The sequence below is a fragment of the Bubalus bubalis genome, chromosome 4 (assembly GCF_019923935.1).
Source record: "Bubalus bubalis isolate 160015118507 breed Murrah chromosome 4, NDDB_SH_1, whole genome shotgun sequence".
Lineage (NCBI taxonomy): Eukaryota > Metazoa > Chordata > Mammalia > Artiodactyla > Bovidae > Bubalus > Bubalus bubalis.
The window spans coordinates 122,754,087-122,768,983 of NC_059160.1; the positions used below are offsets into that span (position 1 = coordinate 122,754,087).

The 14,897-nt window shown below is 40.7% G+C and overlaps 1 protein-coding gene across 7 annotated transcripts in view; it reads right to left on the reverse strand.

The window, feature by feature from the left end:
• Positions 1–14,897, reverse strand: part of FMN2 (formin 2) — a 337,046-nt gene that overhangs the window by 241,582 nt on the left and 80,567 nt on the right. For all 7 annotated transcript variants that reach the window (XM_045165501.1, XM_045165507.1, XM_045165503.1 and 4 more), the window contains exon 3: positions 6,670–6,725. In XM_045165501.1, coding sequence (XP_045021436.1) covers positions 6,670–6,725 — 56 coding nt within the window. The remainder of the gene's footprint in view (positions 1–6,669; positions 6,726–14,897) is intronic.

Genomic DNA, 14,897 nt, shown 5'->3' on the forward strand with positions numbered 1-14,897 from the left:
TGCAGTAAAGGAAAAACACCCTTTATAAGCTATTAACTTTTATCACCTGCTATCCATTTAGGGCAGCTACTTGATCTGTTTGCCCCTCTCATGAGTCATCAATGGTAAAGATTGGAGATCTCGTCAAGAAAACTAGAGAAACCAAGAGAATATTTCATGCAAAGATGGGCACATTAAAGGACAGAAACAGTATGAACCTAACAGAAGGAGAAGATATTAAGAAGAGGTGGCAAGGATACACAGGCGAACTACACAAAAAAGATCTTAATGACCCAGATAACCACAATGGTATGATCTCTCACCTAGAGCCAGGAGTGTGAAGTCAAGTAGGCCTTAGAAAGCATTACTATGAACAAAGCTAGTGGACGTGATGGAATTCCAGTTGAGCTATTTCAAATAGTAAAATATGATGCTGTGAAAGTGCTGCACTCAATATGCCAGCAAATTTGGAAAACTCAGCAGTGGCCACAGGACTGGAAAAGGCCAGTTTTCATTCCAATCCCAAAGAAAGGCAATGCCAAAGAATGTTCAAACTACTGCACAATTGCACTCATCTCACACGCTAGCAAAGTAATGCTCAAAATTCTCCAAGCTAGGCTTCAATAGTACATGAACCGAGAACTTCCAGATGTTCAAGGTGGATTTAGAAAAGGCAGAGGAACTAGAGATCAAACTGCCAACATTCGTTGTATCATAGGAAAAACATGAGAGTTCCAGAAAATCATCTACTTCTACTTTATTGACTATGCCAAAGCCTTTGACTGTGTGGATCATAACAAACTGAAAAATTCTTCATGAGATGGGAATACCAGATCACCTTACCTGCCTCCTGAGAAATCTGTATGCAGGTCAAGAAGCAACACTTAGAACTGGACATGGAACAATGGACTGGTTTCAAATTGGGAAAGGAGATTGTCAAGGATGTATATTGTCACCCTGCTTATTTAGCTTATATGCAGAGTACATCATGTGAAATGCCAGGGTGAATGCAGCACAAGCTGGAATCAAGATTGCTGGGAAAAATATCAGTAACCTCAGATATGCAGATGACACCACCCTTATGAAGGAGAAGAGGAACTAAGGAGTCTCTTGATGAAAGTCAAAGAGAAGCGTGAAAAAGCTGGCTTAAAACTCAACATTTAAAAGACTAAGATCATGGCATCTGGTCCCATCATATCATGGCAAATAGATAGGGAAACAATGGAAACAGTGACAGATTTTATTTTCTTGGGCTCCAAAATCACTGCAGATGGTGACTGCAGCCAAGAAATTAAAAGATGCTTGCTCCTTGGAAGAAAAGCTATGACCAACCTAGACAGCATATTCAAAAGCAGAGACATTACTTTGCCAACAAAGGTCCATCTAGTCAGAGCTATGTTTTTTCCAGTAGTCATGTATGGATGTGAGCATTTGGACCATAAGGAAAGCTGAGCACTGAAGAATTGATGCTTTTGAACTGTGGTATTGGAGAAGACTCTTGAGAGTCCCTTGACTGCAAGGAGATCCAACCAGTCCGTCCTAAAGGAGATCAGTCCCGAATATTCATTGGAAGGACTGATGCTGAAGCTGAAGCTCCAATACTTTGGCCACCTGATGCAAAGAACCAACTCATTGGAAAAGACCCTGATCCTGAGGAAGATTGAGGGCAGGAAGAAAGGGGGACCACAGAGGACGAGATAGTTGGATGGCATCATTAAATCAATGGACATAAGTTTTGATCAAACCACAGGAGGTAGTGAAGGACAGGGAAGCCTGGTGTGCTGCAGTCCATGGCATCATAAAGAATCAGACATGACTTAGCAGCTGAATAAGAACAGCGAAGGCTCAGTAGGTTAAGGACACAACTTCATTTCACCTCCAAGTCCTACTGCCCCAGAAAGATAGTGCTAAGTTGTATCCGACTCTTATGATCTCATGAACTGTAGCCCACCAGGCTCCTTTGTCCATGGGAGTCTCCAGGCAAGAATACTGGAGTGGGTTGCCATTTCTTCTTCAGGGAAACTTCCAACTCAGGAATTGAACCCAGGCCTCCTGCATTGCAGGCGGATGCTTTACTGACTGAGCTACATGGGAAGCCTCCAAGAGAAGAGTAACAACAGTATGTGACCTCTATGGCTTTTTTTTCACATTCACACCTCAAATTGTAACTGTTTTCCAGATGCCTACTGGTTTGACTCTTAAAACTGCCAGAACAGTTTCTCCTTTTTTTTTATTTCTAAAACTAAAACGTCTAATTTGTTGCCTCTGAGGTAGGGGGAGTTTCCATAAAATGAAAATGTACTTTCCAGAAGAATTCTGTCTTCCCCTTAACACATAATGGGGAACACCTTGCCAAAACAGCACCCATTTCCCATGCTTCCACAGGGGGATGACTGTGTCTCCCCCTTTCCAACTACCCCGACCCACCCCACCACCCCCTGCAGAGTCACTGCACCAATGTGTTGATAATCCACCTAAGAACATTCAGAGTCTGAGGTAAACTTCAAGGAAGACTAACTAACCTATGTTTCCAGACCATGACCACCTCTGTCTATCTCCCCTTTAACCCCTCTTTTTCTTACTCTGGTCTCCACTGTGGTTGTTTACTTGTCTTGTAAATTGTTGTTTTGTAGGTCTGTAATTAACATATGACTTCACGTCACTTATTGCCTTAGAGTTTAGATGGAATATACTTTTCCCCAAACTCTTTAAAATGTCTAAGTCACTCTTATGCAATTCAAGTTGCTTGTTTTCATGTCTCCATTACTATTCCTTCAAAAGTACATCCCCTACCTCTTTCTTTGATCTGAACAATTCTTTTATTACTCTCTGAACTTGTCTATGTCATGACACAGGTGAGTAGCTCCTCAAGTGCCATCAACCAGGCTACATTACTTCATCATATGTGTTCCCTTGATGTGCCTCTAAATAAAGATGTATCTGAAACTAACAATACACTGTACGAGCAGTCATTGTATAAGGAGCACTATAAAGGATATTCTGAAAGGAGAACCAATAGAAAAGAATACTCAGTTCTTCAATTAAGTTTGCAATCCAACTGGGCACTGAGAGGACTGATCAGAGCAGGATCCTGGGGGAAAAGTTTTAAGCCAATTTCAAAGGAGATTAAAACTGGACTGAGTTCAAATCGTACACATTTTCCTGACCTTTGAGAATTTATTTGTATACAATGTAAAGGGTAAGAGAGTACTAATTTTGTTTAATTTTTTCATTATCTAACACTCCGTAACAGATGTGACTGTTCTCAATAAATACCATAATGTATAGGAAGACCCAATGTTCAATTTCCTGATGTTAATCAATTCCTATCCAAAGCTAGAATTTTCAAAGGTCAAATGTTATTCTATTTACCTTTCAGCTAGTCCATTTACATCAGAAAGATGTTAAGAGTCTTAGGACAATACTTTGAAGCACATATTTTATATGTAACTTCAAAAGCAAAATATAAGTTAAAAACTAGGCAGTAACCAATTTAACTACCATAAATTAATCTTTAACATAGGAGTAAACATTTTTAGAGACTATAGTTGACATTTGGCTATTTATATACTGTAGCATGTAAATGAATTTACAGTTTAAATAGTATTTCAAATGCCAAAGAGTAAAAAAAAATACAGAATACAGACAGTCCTGTTTCTGTCTTATGACATAACTCTTTAGCTAGGGCAGCTTTCAAATCATATTGGTGGTTTAGTCACTAAATCATATTAGACTCTTGCAACCCCATGGACTGTAGCCCACCAGGCTCCTCTCTCCATGGGATTCTCCAGGTAAGAATACTGGAGTGGGTAGCCATTTCATCCTCCAGGGGATCTTCCCAACCCAGGAATCGAACCCAGGTCTCCTGCATTGCAGGCAGATTCTTTACCGACTGAGCTACGAGGGAAGTGCCTCAAATCATATTATTTTTATTAAAATAATCAGTAAGTGAGGTCTAAAGAAAGTAGCTTTGTTTTAAAACCTCCTAACCCATGGGCCTGGGGTGACAGCACCGGAGGGTAGCGGCGGGTCTCTCTCCATGTGCACAGAGAACTCCTGCGCCTTCCACCCCTCCCAGCTAAGAAGAGGCATTAGGAATCTTGGGCCTTGTCTAGGGATATGGAGTTCTCAGAATTATTAAGTACAGGGAGAGAGCAAAAGTCAAAACCAATTCAGTGTACTCCAGAGCGCTTGAATGGAGAGAACAGGTGCCTGAAGAAAACAGAGTGAACACACCAGCCACATCACCTCCACGGAGGGACCAACCCTCTGCACTCATCACGCTGATCAGTCACAGAGCAAACTGGCCAGAAGCCTCTCACTTCTTCTGCAAGGGCAGCTGACAGACAGACTGCTGTCTAGTAACTAGAAGCAAGGTGCGTTACACGAAAGACAGAGCTGCACGTTTTTCAAGAGTAGTGAAGCACTAAAGTTTGAGAAATGGATATAATTTAGCAGAAAGTTAGACATGTATCTTTGATCCACTCAGCTTCAATCTAAGCTTCTAAAACAAATCTTAACATCAGACTCTTAGTAAGGTATAAATAGGATAATGTAAATTTCTCACATCATCATTGGATGATTCTGGCATGAGATGGTATTAAATAGCCATAGGAAAATTACATGTGTGAAAGTCTACATTTTATCATAGTGGAGAGAACATGAGGTACAAAGTCAGACCTCTTGTTCAAATCATGACTCTTAGCCTTTATCAATTTTTGACCTAAAGCAAGTTAATTTCTATAAATGTTACTTTCCTCTCAGTTAAATATGAATTAATAAAAATGACTTTAAAGGGTTATTATAAGAATTGCCTAAGATAATACAGTAAAATAAGAGGCACACAGTACACAGGTTTCTAGTTTCCCATATCCCTCTTATGGCCATTATTTCAGGTTTGATGAAACAGACACATATCATCTCAGAAAAGAACCCATCCTCAGGTAAACTAATGACAAAGAGCCAGTGACTCCAAGAGTAAATGATATCACTACTGAGTGCTTGACTTCAACTACCTCCCAGTTAATTTACTGCATTTTCCAGTTTCTAGATACTTCACTGACAACAAGGAAATGAGGAGGTATGAAATTTAAATTAGTCTGTTTTGCTTATGAGTTTCTAGGCTATAACATCAGGTGTTTTAAAATTACCCAGTTCATCAGGTTTTCCACATACCATTTGAATATCTACCTTATATTATTCTATATGAAATCTTAACACACAGAGCAATGTTGTATGTGTTGATAGTGTAGAATAATTTTTGTTCAGGTTTTCTTTGGGATTATCAATGTAACAGAGAATTCAATAATATGCACCCTGAAGATAAGAACTAGAAAAATCTAACATATTATCTCAAATTACAACTTAGTTATGACAAAAAACTGCTGCAAGAATAATGAGATATTTTGAGGGCACAAATTTTTCTGATTATTTGTTTTTACTTCTCTTCACTGTATTCACTCTTGGCTAATCACTCAACTTAAATAGCATCACTGACTCAATGGACATGAATTTGAGCAAACTCCAGGAGAGAGAGGACAGGGAAGCCTGGCATGCTGCAGTCCATGGGGTCACAAAGAGTCGGACACAACTTAGTGACTGAACAAGTACAAGGTAATGAACTTCCAGCTGAGTCCACCAGACCTCTCCAAGTACCCCAGCCTGACAGAAGTCTCTGCTCTTAAAAAAAAATGAAGCTGGGGAAACCTGTTTTATGATATTATTGTTAAGAGTATCTTTACTCTTATCAAAATGACCTGTCTAGCTATATTTCTGAAAAGCAACAGAGGATTTATAAAATGAAATTCTCAACCAATTTATATCTCCATTTCTCCTCCAGGAAGAGCAAACTTCCATGTACGCTGCAGGGGCTGCTTTTTTTGAAAAGGGGAGTCAATTTATACTTGGAAAAGTTCTCAAAAATCATCAGATTCTTTGATTTTTACAGAGAACACCATATCCCAGATAGTATGCCGTCACTAACCAGAAATTGACCTGGGCCTGGAACCTGGGCAAGAGCCATCTAAGTTTTCTACCTAGACCCCCTGCCAGAGAACATGCTTCATGCTCGTAATTTATAATACTAAGTTATTTTCAAATTATAGTTGGAAAATATATAAACAAATTTTAAAAATGATTTTATATCCAAAAGAACAACTGCTAACCCCAATTACTATTCCATATAAATGTTTCTTATTTTTTCAGGAAGTGCATTTTGGTGCAAGAAAAAGAAGACATTAGATTTTACTTCTTTAGTAACAGAAGAAGAAAGTTTCTATGGAAATTAAACAGACACTAACTAATGTTTCATTCACCAAATCGACTTAAGAATATAATTTGATTTTCGAAAAGCTCTGGACATTTAAAAAAAATCGTATCCATATGACTGTTAGTTCAACCAGGCACTTTCCACACGACACCTGAATGGCCACTGTTCCCTAGTGCAGCCCGCAGTCATGGCCCAGCTCTCTGGCCGGATGTGCAATGATATGGGTTCTGAGGAGCTTGTGCCCAGAGCCACTTCAAGGCTGATTTCTTTGGCCAAGTCTGAATGGAAGAAAACACCCACCCACCTGCCTGGAGTCTCCTGCAGGCTGAGAAACACAGGTGGCCTCGCTGGCTGGGCAAAGGGAAGATAAGGCAGACAAACACGAGAGAAAAGGATCCCACAGCCTAATTAAGTCTTCTTACCTGCTGAGCAGCATCTGAACATTTTTTCGGAGTTTCTAAAACAGCAGATTGAGAGTCTGGGTTGAAAAGGAAGAAGACAGGCAATATGTTAAAGAGCAGATTTTCCCATTTCTTTGATCAGAAAATGAAACTAACTACGATATACCTTCAACCACAATAAGCACCCAAACACCCAGGATACTTTCCAGCTATACTTCCGTGTTATGAGGACATGACACTTTTCAGTACATGTAACACACAAGTTGACACGCTCATGTCATTAGGTATTTTTAAAATTAGATTAGCACTATGCCCTTCTTTACACATCAGTCATGATTACTTATCTCAATAGCTAGTTTCTATTTTGTGCCAGGAAGTATCTGCTAAGATAGTCATTGCTCATATTATTCTCTTTAAGTCTGTATAGTGATGGAAGTCAACTCCCTAGCCTGGAAGGACGGGGTCCTGGGTACCTTATCTGACTGTTGACAGCTGACCTTGCACTTTCAACAAGAGATAATGTGCCCTCACTAATAGGCACTGAGTGATGGTCATCTGAGACAGAAACTATGGGGTTGAGGCTTCTTCATGCTGTAAAACCTAAGGGATAGCTAAGGCTATGTTTCCTTCTGTTTTTAAGCTAAGGGATGCTTTCTGTGAAGCTCACATGGGAGTTACAAAAATAAAGACATAAGAGAGCCTCCAGGAACTACCAGCAATTGTGGATTGGAGTCTGAGAAGGACTTCTCCTGTCCATGGTTGCATCGCGGTGAGGAACTGAGGCCCAGACACAGCTGGTAGGGAGACAAAGACGAGTCTGTCTCCCCACTGTCCCATTGCTCCCCATCCCAGACTGGCACACAGACCAGATGCCTGACAATACACAGAAGTCACTATGGGGGATACCTCAGACTTTTCTAATTTAGCAGCATTTTAGTTCACGTGTGTGACAATGCACAGAAAAAGTAAAAGACATTCATGGTTTAAATCATACAACATATTGTCAAACTACATTGAAAGTTCATTTCACTTGGACTGAAGCATGGTCTCCACCTGGGCCCCATGAGCCTCCTTCAGTCTTCTCCTCTCCTGCCACCCCAACCTCTGTGTCGTCCCCACCTGCTAAGCACACTCTGGCCACACTAGCCTTCCTGCTGCCCTGTGCATACAGTCCTGCTCCCTCCAGGGGATCTGGGTGTGTGGGGATCTCTGCACACACACCCTCTCCCTGCTCCATGGAGCACCCCGTTCCCTGTTGCTCTCTCCACAAAGTCGATCCTCAAACAAAATGCTATAGAATTCACTTGCTTGCCGACTTATTTCTCTATCTTACCTGACTAAATCAAACTCTATGAAGACAGACACTTTGTAGATTATTTCCTTACTGACTCCCCAGCACCTAGAACAGTGCCTGACACACAGTAGATGTGTAAAATATTTGTTGTTGTGGGAGGGGATGAAAGGTGAGACCAAAGAATGATGAAACCACAGAAGCAAAGCGGGAGCCCCAGGAGAGCAGGTGCTGGGCAGGGCACAGGTTGCCATGCCATTGCTAGGGCTGCACCTAAGCTCAGGGTACATCTTTCAGAACAAAATCACTGAGAACAGCATGGCATACTGTTGGCACTCACCAACAGGTATCACTGTGGCAACAATACTAACAAGCAACTTTAACACACAAGTGTTTTCCCAAATACTATATTTCACTAAGTTAATCAAAAGATTTGCCTCTTATACTGACAGAGCTCTATTTTGAACTCAACACAAGAGCTGGCCATTTTCGAAGAAAGATCTTTAACATCAAAGTGAGGGCAGTTAATATTAAAGCAAATCTAGGCTCTAGAACACTTCTGTTTTCTGCTGGTTTTAGTCACCTTCAAATCCTCCGAAACACAACAGACTTGAGACAAGATTCTAGGGCTTTGTAGAAATGAGGACGTTTTCACTTCCTTGTCTGTCTATGCAGGTGATGCAGGCAGAGCCCACAGAGTCTCCAGGAGGGTCACAAACAGCCCTTTCCCTTAAAGACACATACAGTGTTTCCCAGTTTTTTTTTTTTTAATTGTCCTATGCCACACGACCTGCTCCAAAAAGCAAACCTCTGGATTCTGATGGTAAAAAGAATGTCACTGCCTCACCAAAACAAAGAACTAGAGAGTGTTATCAATATTCCACTGTTTTGAACACCTACATCTAAACTTTGATCTGAACTGAGTTCATCCTCTCACTCTCACCTCTTTTTACTACTTCCTTGAATCAGTGTGTTATGACGCCTAGGAGAAATTTATACGTCAAAATATTCTCTTCCAGATCATAAGCTGGAGCACAGGAGTTCTAGAGGGTCAAGATTTTAAGGTGAAAGAAATGTACAGAATAACTACAAAGTAAGGGGGAAACAAATGAGAATAATCAAGAGAAGAAAGAAAAACAAACATCGAGAAGGAAAACAGGAGAGAATAAGAAGGAAAAAGAAGAAGGGGAAGCAAAAGGGTAAAAGGAAGCATGAAAACTCACAAAGGGCTGCCCACCGAGGGACGACACAGGCTGGGCTGTGCCCAGTGAAGGGCCTCTGAGCACCAGGCCAGTCAGGAGCCTGTGGGCAGGTGGGGGAGAAACCCACCGGGTTCCAGTGTCCTCAGAGTGTGGACCCCTCGTGCAAACTACCAGGGCACTGGCCTCCCACCCCTCCTCCCAGAACCGGGGAGCTTTTCAGAACTGCCTTCTGTCAGCCCTGCACCCGCAAACAGTCCCTCTTCATAATCAGGATGGGTGTTTTCGGAGTGACCCAGGGAGAGTTCTCAAGAGCACATCTCAAACTGCCAACTCCTCCACCCACCCTTCCTAAGGATTAAGAAACTCAGTTTAGTTCAGTTCAGCCACTCAGTCATGTCCAACTCTGCCATGCCATGGACTGCAGCACGCCAGGCTTCCCTGTCCATCCCCAACTCCCGGAGCTTACTCAAACTCATATCCTTTGAGTCAGTGAAGCCATCCAACTAGAAGTTTAAGAAACTAGACTGGTTTTAAAAAAACATTACTGTCTGAAGTAGCGTGGAAGAAAGAACATTCCTGACAAAAATTTAAATGCTCCATTTAAAAAAAAACAGAAACCTCACAAAAATTTCTGGGCACTCCAGAATTCCAAATATGCTTCAAAAATGATCTCTTTATCATCACAAATAAGCCAGTGACTTACAAAACAAAACACACTTGGATGAGGTTTACATTTGTAGAGAGGACAGGAAGAAAAAGGGTAGGATATGCTAGGAATGGAACATAAATCAAATACCCTTCAAAATACAGAAAATACACCTTCTGAAAATGAACTAAGCAGTCTCTCAAAACTTTTACATTTTAATGAAAAATGTGTGTATATAAAATTACTAAATTATAGCTTCTTTAATGATCAATTTGATTCAAATCTAATCAATTTAACTTAAAGAAAATTCATTAAATTTCATTTAAATACCATGACTTATGATTAGCAGCCTAACCAATGGTAGATGTCTTTACTCTGGTATGCCATATCCTTACACAAATGAAGATGGGGTTAAAAATGTAATTTCCCTAAAAGGGGTCAACCCTCTATTCTGTTTATTTGATTATTTAATAATCTGGATCTGCCCCTCGTTGCCAACAAAGGATGTCCACACAGAGGCATTAGCCTGCATATATGAGGGGAAAATGAGAGCTGATTTAAAAAAAATAATAAAAAATAAAACTGAACATGGAGAATCATCTCCAGGAGACATGGTTGATCTGCTTGAGAGAATTTTATTCCTGAGTCAGGTGGCAGGTTGAGAGATAAACATCATCAACCCCGCCCCACCCCCCCGGCCCCTTACAAAATCTCTGCTTTTCCTCAAGTGAACATGGATTAAAGCATCAGGAAAAACCTGGAAATGAGTTGAGAATGCACTTCACACTATATTTAATCCCATAGAAGCTCCTTTATTTAGAAGCCGTAGAAATACTTCTTTTGGATACTAGAGGACAGAAGAGTTGTCCTTCTGAGATTATTGCTTTTCGTCTCACAGACACAGGGCATGATCCAGCTGTGTCCCCACTTCCCTTTCTACCTTAAACCTGAGGGATAAATGTCAACTACCTTTAAAAACTGCAAGTCCTTCTGAAAGTCATTTCAGCATGCTGGTTCACCTCAGTGCTATATACTCAATTCCTTTCAATCTAATCTATTTCCCTCTATCATCTTTTTGTACACCTCACATATTCATAAGCTGCTCAGATATCTTTTTGGAGCCAAGGTGGATTACCATTCTTTCAGCCAGCAAGTAAACCCAGGTTTTAGGATTCCTATACAAAAAGTTTGTCACGTTTCTACCAGCTGTCCTTCCATGTTATCCTCCAGGATTTTCTGTGCCCAAATTGCTTTTCTAAAATCAGTCTTCTGTTCAATCTCTTGACCATTCACATTTTTAAGGAGAGATAATGGACCTGGACTTCCCTGGTGTTTCAGTGGTTAAGAATCCACTTGCTAATGCTGGGGACAGGAGTTCGATCCCTGGTTCAGGAAGATCCCACATTCCAAGGGACAACTAAGTCCACAGGCCGCAACGACTGAAGCTGGAGTGCCTAGAGCTCACACTCCACAGGAGAGGCCACTGCAATGAGAAGCCCCAGGGCCACAGCGAGAGAAAGTCTGCACACAGCAACAAAGACCCAGCCCGGCCAGAAATAAATAAATAAAATTCAATTTTTAAAAGAATTTCTTGAAACAAAGAAAGAAAGGGACTTTGCTGGTGGTCCAGTGGCTAAGATTCCGTGCTCCCACTGCAGGGGGCCCAGGTTTGATCCCTGGTTGGGGAACTAAAGATCCCACATGTGGCAATGAAGATCCTATGTGCTGCAACTAAGACCGGGAACAGCCAAATAAATATATATATATATATATATTTAATTGTTTTAAAAGGAAGATAACAGCCTTGATTTTCCAAAGATGCACCAAGAATGATCAAGTCACTCTTCACACCTTGACTCTGTTCTCCACGAATTCAAAACTAAAACCAAGTCTCTCTTTGTGTAAATCTGTCAAGTAACCTTTGAAGCTTGGTGATGATCCCCTTTTAGGTCCTTGGGCTCTTTCAGCACACCCAGAATTCCATCAAATATAATACTTGCATTCATGTGCTGAGTAGATATTTTATTAATATTTATATCTTTTTCAACAAAAGATCTTCATTTATTCACTCAATATTTAAGTATATACTGCATCCAAAAGTCTTGAAATGTTGGGAGTCTACACAGAAGACAGATAGCAGATACAGATCAGTTCCCAACCTAAATAATTCAAATGATAGAGATATGAATAAAATGCCAGGAGGCTCCAGAAGAACCACCGTGGTGGGGGTGGGTTGCATCAAATAAGTAAAGGAAAATGAAGAGAGAGAAGATAAGGAGAAAAGATAACTGAAAAGGACCTCTTCTTATTAACGTTTCTGCTACAAACTTCTGGAGCAAGCACACTGCTCTCTAACTTCCTTTCCAGCCTGTCCTTCTAGGAGACTTCACTCTACAGACTTCAGATGATCAGCCTCAGCGCCTCAGGCTCCTCTGTGGAGGCAACACAAAGACACGGTAGGAGCCAAAGATCCCCAAGAACCCACAACCCCTGAGGCCTCACTGCAGCCTCTGCACGTAGATTCACATAGAGGAAGGTCCGTTTCTTCACCACTAGATGAAGGTGGAGAAAGCCAGTTTCACAAAATGGATTGTGGAAAAACAGAAGTGTGGTCCCCAAGAAAGGCAGAAAAGGCAGCACCACGAATCTGAATTCGCCTGCCATGCGGATTAGTGGGGCTTCCCAGGTGGCACTGGTGGTAAAGAATCCGCCTGCCAATGCAGGAGACAAGGGGACCCCAGTTTGATCCTTGGGTTGGGAAGAGGGCAGTGGAAACCCACTCCGGTATTCTTGCCTGGAGAATCCCTTGGACAGAGGAGACTGGGGGATACAGTCCGTAAGTTCACAGAGTCAGACACGACTGAAGTGACTTAGCATGCACACATGGGGATTAGTAACCAGTGTAAAGAAGAGCCAAAAGGCAAAAAAAAGTCAAAGAAAAACCAAGTTGTCAATTTTCTAAGATGGAATCACAAGTCTTTCTTCTTCAGAAAGAAAAATAATCAGTGAGTTCTTTTATTTTAAAACAAAGCTGAAAGGGACCACATGCTGCAAACAGCAATTTTAGCTGTGAAGTCACTACACAGATCACAGTCAAGGGCACTGGAAATAGTTTAGCACTACTAATAATCATATTATCAGTATTTGCAATTAATATCTATTTTTCAAAAAACATAGGGTCTATGCATGGTTTTCACTGTGTTACTGACATCCTCACCTGCCTGCTTATGCCAGGAAGGGTGAATGGTCCCAGAATGAGAATGCCCTGCAGAATCCTGCAGAATCACAGTAGGAAAAGTTTAGGAAGGGCCATTAGGCCATTTTGGACAAAACAGTTATTGGGCTCTTGGATTTATTAACAGATCAGCTGGATAAAAATAAGTCACTACATTAATCTATTTTCTACTTATCTCCATCATCCTCTTTAAGAATACACATTTTAAAAGGAGACAAGTTGTTATATTAAAAATTGCTACTCTGGCATTTTACAAGTTATATCGAATAGGGAAAAATTAGTTTGCAAACTTCTTGGCCTCAATTCCAACTATCATCTCTTACCAAACTAAAATTCATATTATCACTAATTAACTTTCTGTCTGGCATTCCTCCAGTTTACAAAAAAAAAAATCAGTAACATAAAATGTTTCACAACTTTTTAAAACTGCCCTAAAATTTTAGAGGATAATATAAATGTTTCAGTTAAAGTTGAGAAGTTCACCCTAGGGATGAAAAACAATGAAAACATCACCCTAATCACTGGTGTAAAACACAAGATACGAACAACTGTTAAAATATCTCAATGACATTGATTGATTCTACTGTAGCTACAACTAGCTATTTCCTAACCAGTAAGTAACTTCCAGAAAAACATCTGCTTCTGCTTCATTGACTACACCATAGCCTTCGACTGTGTGGATCACAACAAACTGTGGAAAATTATTAAAGAAATGGGAATACCAGACCACCTTACCTGCCTCCTGAGAAATCTGTATGCAGGTCAAGAAGCAACAGTTAGAACTAGACATGGAACAACAGACTGGTTCCAAATTGGGAAAGGAGTATGTCAAGGCTGTATATTATCACCCTGCTTATTTAACTTATATATAGAGTACATCAGGTGAAAAGCCAGGCTGGATGAAGCACAAGTTGGAATCAAGATTTCTGGGAAAAATATCAGTAACCTCATATATGCAGATGACACCATCCTTATGGCAGAAAGAGAAGAAGAACTAAAGAGCCTTTTGATGAAAGTGAAAGAAGAGAGTGAAAAAGCTGGCTCAAAATTCAACATTCAGAAAACTTAGACCATGGCATCTGGTCCCATCACTTCATGGCAAATAGATGGGAAAACAATGGAAACAGTGACAGACTTTATTATCTTGGGCTCCAAAATCACTGCAGATGGGGACTGCAGCCATGAAATTAAAAGACACTTTCTCCTTAGAAGAAAAGATGACCAACCTAGACAGCATATTAAAAATCAGAGACATTACTTTGCTGACAAAGGTCTGCCTAGTCAGAGTTATGGTTTTTCCAGTAGTCATATATGGATATGAGCATTGGACTAGAAAGAAAGCTGAGCGCTGAAGAATTGATGCTTTTGAATTGTGGTGTGGGAGAGGACTCTTGAGAGTCCCTTGGACTGCAAGGAGATCCAACCAGTCCATCCTAAAGGAAATCAGTCCTGAATGTTCATTGGAAGGACTGATGTTGAACCTGAAATTCCAATACTTTGGCCACCTGATGCAAAGAACTGACTCATTTGAAAAGACCCTGATGCTGGGAAAGATTGAGGAAAGGAGGAGAAGGGGATGACAGAGGATGAGATGGTTGGATGGCATCATCGACTCAATGGACATGAGCTTGAGCAAGCTCTGGGAGTTGGTGATGGACAGGGAAGTCTGGCATGCTGCAGTCCATGGGGTCGCAAAGAGTTGGATATGACCGAGCAACTGAACTGAAGTAACTTTTAACATAAACAAATAAAAGTGTATTTAATAGGATAAATACTTTAAGTTATATAATTTTCCCTTTAAAACTAAATTGTTTTACATGCTCGTTTTTTTTCAGGTGTTACATAAGCACCCTCTCATCTCTAAAGATCTACCTT